The sequence below is a fragment of the Eimeria acervulina genome, genomic scaffold, assembly GCF_000499425.1.
Source record: "Eimeria acervulina Houghton genomic scaffold, Eah_scaff128, whole genome shotgun sequence".
Classification (NCBI taxonomy): Eukaryota; Apicomplexa; class Conoidasida; order Eucoccidiorida; family Eimeriidae; genus Eimeria; species Eimeria acervulina.
In genome coordinates this window covers 60-10304 of record NW_013550301.1, presented here as the reverse complement: position 1 = coordinate 10304, position 10245 = coordinate 60, and the positions used below count along the sequence as shown (strand labels likewise).

General features: G+C 51.0%; 1 protein-coding gene across 1 annotated transcript; it reads left to right on the top strand.

Moving 5' to 3' along the window:
- Positions 1 to 3165: 3165 nt before the first annotated feature.
- Positions 3166 to 9872, top strand: EAH_00019140 (hypothetical protein, conserved; the record flags this gene model as incomplete). Its single annotated transcript, XM_013397367.1, has 9 exons — positions 3166 to 4287; positions 4710 to 4873; positions 5227 to 5732; positions 6316 to 6811; positions 7355 to 7474; positions 7892 to 7937; positions 8247 to 8312; positions 8747 to 8836; positions 9345 to 9872. Coding segments are annotated over 9 exons (3138 nt in total), but the record flags the coding sequence as incomplete, so codon positions are not given.
- Between the last annotated feature and the right edge of the window lie 373 nt (positions 9873 to 10245).

The window sequence follows — 10245 nt, the reverse complement described above, 5'->3', positions numbered from 1 at the left end:
CTTCCTCCGCATAGCAACAGGAGCAGCAGCAGCAGCAGCTGCTGCTGCTGCTATTGCTCCCCCTGCAGCTGTTGCTGCTCCAAGAGCACAGAAGACAGAGACTCTAATGGCGCCGCTTCTTGAGAGGACCAGAAGGGCCCCACAGGGAACGCCACGCCGCACCAGCAGAGGGGCCTCCAGAATGCGGGGGCCCCCGGCCTAGGGACAATCAGCTGATAGGCGTTGTCTGCCCGTCTGCTAGAGAAGACATCGCGAGGGGGTAGGGCAGCTAGGGCACGATAATTAGGTTTGTTAAGAGAAATGGTGATTGGAATACGAAGGACAAAGCAAAAAAGATGATGGATTTATACGGACGGAGAAAATTTATTCTCTGCTGCACAGGAGCATTGCAGCGCTAAGACACGATTTGGCGCAGGGGGGCCACATAACTTACTTGCGGGTTATGCAAGCGGCCACCAACGCCTGTGCAGCCAGATAGTTAGGTAAAAATCAATTAAATAGTTTAATAATTTCTTTAGAGCCAAACTGAGGCCGGTTTCCCAGCATTTCTATGCAAGATCGGGGGCCCTCACAGCGGCATCACTCGAGGTTGGGGCCCCCATCTGTGCAAGACCGTTGCAGCGTGTGAAATCGATTGATTAAACGAACACACACGAGACAAGTGATATACCTCAGAGTTGAAATGAACATCTTCTGTAAAAATCCCACATGCATCTGGTGGATCGGCGTATTCACTTCGGACATGCAGGAAATTGTTAGCAGTATGGTGGCAAAGCCTTTGAGTTTTTTTTCGGTCTTAATCTATATAGATCATTGGCCTAAACCTGTCAGCTCAACAGGGTGCCCTCCTTGATTTGTTATGCCCACAACAAGGCTGCAAAAAAGAGAAAAAGAGACCCCACTCAAAAATGTGCATAGAACGCAACGGAGCTGCAGATGGCAGGCGGCCAACAAATACGCATACTTTCGATTGTCTCCTCGTTTGGTTTTTCTCTCGTATCAACAGCTTAACAAACTCTTTATTCTGCCCAAGATATGGGTCCATGGGTGCTAGGGTTTCGGCAGAATCCTCAGACCTCTTGTGCAGAAAGCCATCAATTCACTGCAGACATTGTTCTTTTTGATCCCTGCTGGGTCGAACAAACTAAAAGAGGCAGATGAAGAACGTGTTTAGTTTGTTTAAGTATCGTTTATCCCCAAATATTCACCATGTATACCATATGCTTTTCCATTTTTAATCCAAGGTTTATTAGTTCGTGAGTACGTAGGGGCTGAGCCAAATATAGAAGAGGAACGAACAGAAGAGCAAATGCCCAGACTTTTCAGTTTGCAAAGCGAGTTGTTGCGCGCATTTCTGAATGCATATGCTTGCGTGAGACGGGTTGCTCTGTTGCTCTGGCGGACCTTACCTCAGTTGTTTGTTCGTTTGATGCTTGCCTCTGTTTTGCGTCCCCAGAAAAAGCGCATTTATGAAGGTTGAAGTGACTCCTAGCGACGGTGTAGGGCAATTGAGAATGCCTTATGCCCTCACCATTCCATTTTTGTCTCCCAGCCTCAGCGAGATTCCTTCATGGAGGCTTTTACAGATGTTGTTCTCATGACAGGATTGCCGCAAAACTTTACGAAGCTACAATTAGGTACAACAGCGCTTCTCCGTTGTCCTGGTTTGCTCACCAGCTGCACTGGACACTGTTAACGGGGCAGCAGAAAGCGAGTAGCTCTTTGAGGAGAACCTCGGCCGCGAGACAAAACTAGAGGGCACCTTCATGCGCCTCCTATTGCCTATAAAAAGCCGCAGCGGTGAGGTAACCAAGGGCTAATGCGGGTCCCTGTGCTGATAGAGAAACACTGCTATGCTGCTTATTTCCGTGGAAGAAAAATACGGCTTCATGATAAACACAGCGCCTACAAATTGATGAAAGAGAAGGGGAAATGCTGCCTCCCAACTCAATCGCTACCTCCAGGTATTGTCAGCAACATATAACGGTCGAGCAAGCCCTTCTTTTCTCCGCACAGAATGGCTTACCATTGAGTGGCTTAGTACTGAGTGATTTCATACTGAATGGCTTAACATGGAGTGTTTTAATGACGAATGGCTTAATACTGAGTGGCCATATTGTGCAGACGCATACATGACTAATATTCTCTGTCAGTCTAGTCTTGTTAAGTCCGCCTGAGACGCAAAAGGATAGGCTTTCACTGGAAGAGTTTGAGTAGCATATGCATGCATACGCCGGGCCAACCTACGCAGAGTCACAGCAACAGGACATCCTGAAGCCTAAACAAGACAGCAGAACAGATACCTCCTTTTCGCTACGGCCCAAAGAAGCTGGGCGACGGAGCCGGGGAGGGTACAGCGCAGGGTAGCTCCTGTTGGCTGTATGGCGGCGTACCCGCACATCACCATCTTTACTGCTCAAGGTCTGAACAAGGAGGCCAAAGAACGAAGGGAAACATGAGTGTCAACATGTAAAGAGCTAGAGGAAATCCGGAAGTTCGCGTTCAGAAACGCTGCTGACGTTTGTATGGGAAATCGGAACTCAGATGCCGCAGGTCGTGCAACTCAGCTGAATTGGCTGGCGGAAGGGATGCTGAGACTGGCGATTAACAGACAGCTTTTGAAATATATTTTTGTTATTTAAATTATCTTTCTTCCGCGAAAATCTACAACTTCGATCTGCGGAAAATGTCGTACTGCGGGCTGTCGCCGCCGACAGCCGCGCCAGGATGCATGTCGGCAGCAGGATGTCCGCAGTTCTGCGATCTGAATTGTTGAGAAACAACAGAAAAAGGAAGTTTTAAAGTTTCATTTAAGCACAAGTTCATGTTTTATTCATACTCACGCAATTGCCTCGCCTTTGCCCACTGCCAAAGCACGTCCTACCGCCGCTTTCTGCCCCGAGCGGCCGCTGGCCACCGGCGCCGATGGTCGGCCGATCGGCTCTCATCTGGTCGGTTTCCGTCCGCTCTTGCTTATTATGACGGTTTATTCAGCGGTATTCTGTCTAAAAAACTTTCTTTTAGTCCGAAGAGGGTCACAATATTAGCCTCTTTTGCAGGCGCCCGCAGCAGCCGCGCCGCCAGGCAGCAGCTGCACGGGCAGCTGCTGCTGTCTCACCTCAACCTCTACCGTAGGCAGCAGACACAACAACACATCTTGCAGCGATGACATCGCAGCCCCCCGGCAACGGCCATCTCAACGGCCTTTCCCCCGCATCAACGGCAGCGCTAGCAGCTGACAACCAGCTGCGAGCCCACGACGCCTGCAGGACTTTCCCCACTTCCTCAACGCTCCAAGCTTCACCGATTCGCTGCCCTTCTACATCTTGTGCAGAGGTTCTATCTGGAGAGCTCGGTGTTAGCAGTACTTTGGGGCCCCAGGGACTTCTCACGACCCACGAAGGGGGGCCCCGGGAGCCTGAGACCGAGGCAGGAGTGACGAAGTGCCTGGACACCCGCGACCCCTTTTCCGACTTAATCGAGGAATCTTCATCACACACACATTTGCTGAAGTTACAGACCAAAGAGAAAAAGGGGGCCGCCGACGGCGAGGAGGCGAGCTCGGAGACGCCTGCAAGCTTGGGCTCTGCCGCAGCACTTGCTGCAGGAGAAATGCGTCTGTCTCAGCCCTCATGCGTCTCCAAAGACTCCTCTTTCTGCGCGGATTTTGCTGCATTAAACGCTCTGAAAAAGCAGCAGCAGCAGGAGAGACGCGACAGCTCCACAGATGACTCCGTCTCTCCCTTGGAGTACGCAGCCACCAGAAGCAGCTCCTCCTTGCTGCCTGAGGGCGTCTCAGCAGTAGGAGAAGGAAAGCTTGTACACCTTGACGGCCCCAGCCGCTGCTCCCCTTTAGAATTCTATGACATCGCGGCCGCCTGCCAGCAGACAACCGAGTTGGCCGCATCAGCTCTCGCCCCACACGGCGCCATGCAGCCGCCCCCAGCACTTGCAGCAACAGCAGCACCAGAAACAGCAGCGGGAATAAGCTCGTCGGCACTTGGTGCTGGCGGGAGCCCTTCTGGAGGAAGTCATGTTGCAGAAGCGGCAGCTGCAGCAGGAGCAGCGGAACCCCCCGAAACAGAAGCAGCAGCAGCAACAGTACCAGAAGCAGCAGCAGCAGACGTGGTAGATGGGGATAGTTCCATGGGCTGCATGCAGTGGCCATTTGAGAGCGGCGTGCGGCCGTGGGATGACTTGGGTCAGGACACTCGCGAGATAGCAGAAGGCGCTTCGGGTACCCAGTTAGAAGACCTGCCAAAGAAACGCATTTGGGTCTTCCACAGGGTAAAGCTAGCCATCTTAATCCCCAAACCATATGCAACCCTCTGCGAGGCTTGCTAGCTTGGCTGTTCATCCGCTGCTCGCAGCAGCCCTATCTCTGCTTCTGTGTTCGCTGGTGCCAATCTGCTCGTCTCTGTATACTGGCAGCATAAAAATATATATACATATATATACAGACACTGTCACACTTGCACTGTGTACATACGTTTTATGTTTAAAGCTGCGTTTGCCTTAGGTGTATGGGCTGTTGAATGCCTGTACATGTTTGGAGGTACCGCAGCACTAATGCATACGGCGGTACATGTATATATATATATATATATGTATTGTTCCTATATCTAAAGTATAATACACTATACGTACATTGAATTTATTACATATATTAACCTGTATCACTGAGCGTGTGTATATGTGCGTGTGTTCAGGGTGTATGTACACCGGTTTCCTGGTACGCAGACACGAGTGCAGAGGACGTGAAGACAGCGGTGTTGTGCGCTTGCGATGTCTTGGCTGACGATATTGACGGCGTGGAGGCCTCTGCAGCAACCGGGGGATTTTGTCTCCGCCTCATTCAGCCCCTGCCGGATGTGTGGGTCTCTATCCTGTTGCTGATGCTGCTGCTGCTGCTGCATGGGGGCTCTCGGTGTAGTGTGGTCCCTTCATCTTGAATATATGTATAGGAGGAAAGCAACTCAGAGGCACATTACACAAAATGTGCATCAATTCCAGAGTCACAAACACCAGCATATACATCACCATAGGGAACCCCTAGGGAACAGGGATGCCACGTACTTCCTGTTGCATGGGTGTAAAGCTGCTGCCGCTGCTATTGCTGATGTTGTTGCTTCTGTTGCTGCTGCTCTTGCGGTTGCTGCTGCTATCGTGAGCGGTGCAGCAGTGTATGCGGCTGGAGTAGTTGTCTCCGTGTGTGTCTGTGTGCAGTGCGGATGTGGACGAGGAGGCTTTGTTTAGAGAAGTGAAAACTATCAGCCTTCGCTGCCAGCTGCCCTCTGGCAAGGAGGGCCCCCAGAGGGCCCCCGCCACTGCGGCGACCCAACAGGCCGCCGAGGCACCGGAAGCAGCAGCAGCGACCCCAGAAGCCGCAGCAGCAGCAGCAGCACCAGAAGTAGCGCCCGCAGCAGCAACAGCAGCTGCTGATACTGCAGCAGCTGGTGAGGCGGGGGTGTGCGATGAGGTCTCTGTGGTGGTTACGTTGGGGCCTCGGGTGTATGCCCAGGACTTTGGGAGCCTGAGAGAGGGGGGGGCCTACATGCTGGAGTTGCAGCCTCCGGGGGCCTCTGAGGAGAATTCGCAGCAGCAACAGCAGCAGCAGCAAGAGTTACAGCTGCTGCGGCAGCAAGTGGGGGACAAGTGGAGGCGGCTTTCCGTTGAGGTGGACCCCCTCTTGCATATCGAGGCACAAAAGGCCGTGCTGCAGATGCGCGGAGGTGCGCATACACCCCAGCAATACCAACCAAGCATCTATCAAACCGCATGCATGCAGACCCGCACTGTACATACACTGCATACAAGCCAATTTGCTGCCCCTGGAGCTTCAACTCAGTTGCCGCTGCGATAGCCAACCCGTACACAAGAAGTGGGAGGCCCTCCTGTGTCGCCGCATGCAAACACAGATAAAATGAACAGATGTCTGAACAGATAAATTAAAATGTTAATTAATTAATTTGTTCGTCTGTTTGCATAATTAGTTTGTCAATTAACTGGTTGAAGCAATAGTTGATGGATTAGTTGACTAATTAATTAATATGTAACCAGGCTAAAAGAAAACCAAAAGCACTGAGGGGCAGAACGATAGACAAGCTAATACTCAACCAAGCGGGCAGACAAGCAAAGCGAATAAGAGAAAAAGCTTAGTTGGAATGCGGACAGAAAAACGGCAACCGCCATGAATTGTGGGGCTCTCAGGGCCTGCAGCAGGGTCCTCCTTCGTTTTCCCCGCAGAAGCCGCCTGCAGGGTTTAGGTTATAGGGTTTAGGGTATAAGATTTGGGGTTTGCGTGTTTGCTTCCAGGTACGAATTTACTGAAGCATACGCGTTTCGGTCATCCTCACTTGCGTCAGTTCCAACTGTCTGCAGACAGAAACCGTCTGCTGTGGTATACAGCAAGCAAAGGAAAGAAAGCGTCTGTTGTTTGCTGGGAGCAGCTAGAGGGTTTGGTGTTGGGGCAGAAATCGGCGACGTTCCAAGCCTACAAAATCCCTGCGCTGCAGCATCTCAGTTTTTCCCTCGTATTTAAGCAAGAAGACGCATTTGCAGAGCTAGCTGCTGCTGCGGCAGCGGCGGTTGCTCCCGCTGCTGTTGCTGCTGCTGCCGCGCCTCCTGCTGCTGCTGATGAGGTGGTGCTACCATCGTCATGGCTGGAGACAGCGCCCAGAACGCTGGACTTAACCTGCAAAGATGAATTGGAGTTCGAGACCTGGGTCACTGGCTGCAAGGCCCTCATAGCAGCAGCAAAAGGCGTCAAACTGTCGAAGCTCCAACTCCTCTCGCACTCCCGCAGATTTCTGTCCGTTAGCCCTGCCGCATTTTCTCTTGTTTTCTATCTCTTTCCCCCTGGTCTTCTTTTCCCCTCTGTCTCTCCATTGCTACATTTTCTCTCTATTTCTGTCTCTTTCATCGCTACTGCCGTATTTTCTCTTTCTTTCTGTCCCTTTCTTCCTGGCATTCCCTCTTTGTTCCGGTATTGTTGCGTTCTCGCTTTCTGTGCGTCTCTTTCTGTCTGGCTCGCTCACTGTGTCTCTGTCTCTGTCTCTCTCTCTCTCTATAACTTCTCCTTCAGTGTCTGTCACTCTCTGCCTCTCTCTAGCGTATTTCTTTCTGTTTCTGTCTGTCTCGCTGTCTGTCTTGTTTTCTTTCGCCGTTTGTCTACAATGCCTCTTCCCTGTCTCTGTTGCTGTCTCATTCTCTCTCTGTCTATGTCTTAAGTTGGTACTGCCGTCTTACTTGCTGGCGCTACCTTATCTGTTGCTGTAGCATTAGCTGCTGTATTTGCCACATCCACTGCTGCTGCATTAGCTGCTGCTGTTGCTCTAGCTGCTACTGTGAGCAGGCGCGCTGTAGAGCGAAACGAGGCGACGGTGCAGTTAACAAAACTGCCGCAGGTGGAGGAGCGTTCGGGGTTGAAGGACTGCATAGACCTCCCCTGGCATCCGCCTGAGGAGCTCGAAAAGTAAGGGTTTATCAGGGTTAATGAGGGTTTATCAAGGTTTTTTAGGGCTTTGCAGGGGGTTTTAGGGCTTATTAGGGTATACTAGGGTTTGGAGAGTAACTGCTTACGGTGCATGAATTGAAGCAAGACTTGAGAGGGTCAGGCCTCCGGCATGGCATGTGCTGCGCGATGCTGAAGGTTGAGGATTTACAGGCTAGGGGTAGCATTCAGGGTTTAGGGCTTAGGGTTTCGGGCTGGGAGTTTTCAAACAGCTCGAATGTCTGCCAGTGCAAACTTACGGCGATGAATGGCGTCGGGCTTTAGGGCTAGAGGCTCGGGGTTTAAAAGGCCTCGGGTCTGCACGCGCCTTCAGGGTTTAAGGTTTAGTGTTCAGGGTTTAGGGTTTATGGTTTGTTGGTGGCGTTCTTTGTGCCGCAGGAAGTATCAAGAACAAGTTCTCCGTGTACAAGCCGCTGCAGAGGAGGTCAGCTGCAAGGCAGCCCACGATCCAGCAAATAGAAACTTTTTTAGTGTTTAGGGTTTAGGGTGTAGGGTTATAGATACCTCAGAGGCGCCTACAGCTGAATGCGCCTTGTGTCTTGTATGTTTCTTTCCGCCGCTTTTCTTTCCTTTTGACTTCTGTTTTCTGTTTTTGATGTTTTATTGGTTTTGTTCGCCTTTTTTTTGTCGAAGAATAAACACCAATTGGAACGGTGCGTCGTGCTGTGGTAAGCTTGGTAGAAGCATATTGCATGCGCTGCTGCTGCTCTGTTGTTGCTGCTTCTGCCTGCAGCTCAGGACGTTAGACAAAAGCTGCGTTGCACCCCCGGCTATGGATTTGTCGTCCCTCCTGGGCGCTGTGAGTTTCTTGCCGTTTTCGCGTTTCCTCCTGGCTGTATTTGCTCCCTGGGCCCCCTGAACCGCGAGCAGAACCACCAACTGCTGCTGTTGCTGCTGCTGCAGCTGCTCCCCTTGGGTGCTCGCCGCGTTGCAGGTGCAGCAGCAGCACCAGTAGCAGCGGCAGATCCTGTAACTGTAACGACAGCACTAGAAACAGCAGCAGGGGGAGCATCTTTCGTTGCCGCGTCTGGATGCAGTGTTCCGATTTTACTGCAACCTGCTGCAACCTGTTCCCCTTCTTTAGTGTTGTTGCTGTCAGTGCCTGCTGGATCTTCGCATGTGCGTTTGTTCGCGTGTGTATGTACATGCCTGTTTGGAGAGAGGCATGTACCTTGTGAAGTGTATGTACGGCTGGTGCTGCACTCCTGTTGCGTTGCTGCTGCGCTGATGCAGGGTCCGGCTTACGCGACAGTGTTGGAAGAGCGCCTGGAAGAAGAAGACGAGGAGACGGAGATCGAACGCGTGCGAGAGCTTATTGGCGAGGTGCAACAGCTCCTCCGGACTGCGCGGCAGCAGCTGACAGGCAAGATCATAATTATTGTTAATATTAATTATCTAATATCATTTATATAAAACAACTATATTTTATTCGTACTTTGATATACACTTTTCTTACGTCGCCAATCCTTCTTGAGATAGGGGAGTTCATTTTCACTTCGCAGTCTTCCAGAGGCCACCAAGGCGGGCGCTTTGTTTCTGGTGCTTCAGCAGCAGGTGCTGCTGCGGATCAGTAGTAGCAGCCTTCATCTCCCGTTGCCTCTGTCTCGGCCTTTACTTTACATGCCTCGAAGCCACACCCTTTCTCTCTTGTCTTTTGCAGTACGCTGCGCTGTGTGTGTTTCCGCCTCTTTCTCTTTCTGTCTTTCCTCTTTTCTTTAAAGGTCAAGCATCACTGTTGTTTGTTTGTGAACTGTCGGATAGAATTGTTGCTTTCGCCCTAGGCAATCTCCTGTGTGGCTGCTGACTCCGATGTGTTGCAGCGTATCGGCAGGCGCACGAGGCTACGCAGCAGCAGACACCAGCAGCAGAAGCAGCAGCGCCAGCAGCAGCAGGAGCAGCAGCAGCAACAGCAGCGCCAGCAGAAGCAGGAGCCTCTAGTACAGCGGATTTGTGCGGAATTTCTTCTTCGGTGACTGCTGGCCCCACAGACAACGGCGGCCTCCACCACAGCGCGCCAGCGCCCTCAACACAGCAGCAGCAGCAGCAGCAGGATGGCAGCGTATTGGCGATATCTTCAGAGGGTGCAGTGATTCGTGCTGCTGACCAGGCTGGAGTTAGTTTTAAAGAAAGTTTTGATGCTGCAGCATCTGGAGGTCCATTGGACCTGGAGCAAATCTCTCAGCAGTTTCAGCGCACCCTGAGCTCCTTTCTTGACTCAACAGCTCAGGCGCAGCAGCGCGTCGCATCGGCACTTACTGCTGCCGCTGCTGCTGCTACTGCTGCTGCTGCTGCAGTGCTCGGAGAAGACGATGAAGCATCGCAGAAACAACGCGAAAAAGACAGGCTGCCATCCGAGGAGGTCAGCAAAGCCAACAGCAGCCATAGGCAAATGCGTGCAGCGAATGCATTATGGCGTTTGCACGTTAGGTAAAAAGGCAGAGTTTGCTGCTCTGCAGTGCAAACACTAAACGCGGCTTTGTAGAACGCCGTCAAGTATATAATATGTAGTTTGCGTTTGCTATAGGCTACATAATATATATATATATATATAAAGCATATGCAGGATACGTATTATATATGCATAGATTTTATATATATTGTGTATGGATATTACATATGTAACGTAGATTTACAGCGAATGTACAAGATATATGCGTACGTTATACATAATATTTATATATGTATCTACATATTATACACTCATATTTTAAAAAAAAAAATATATATATATA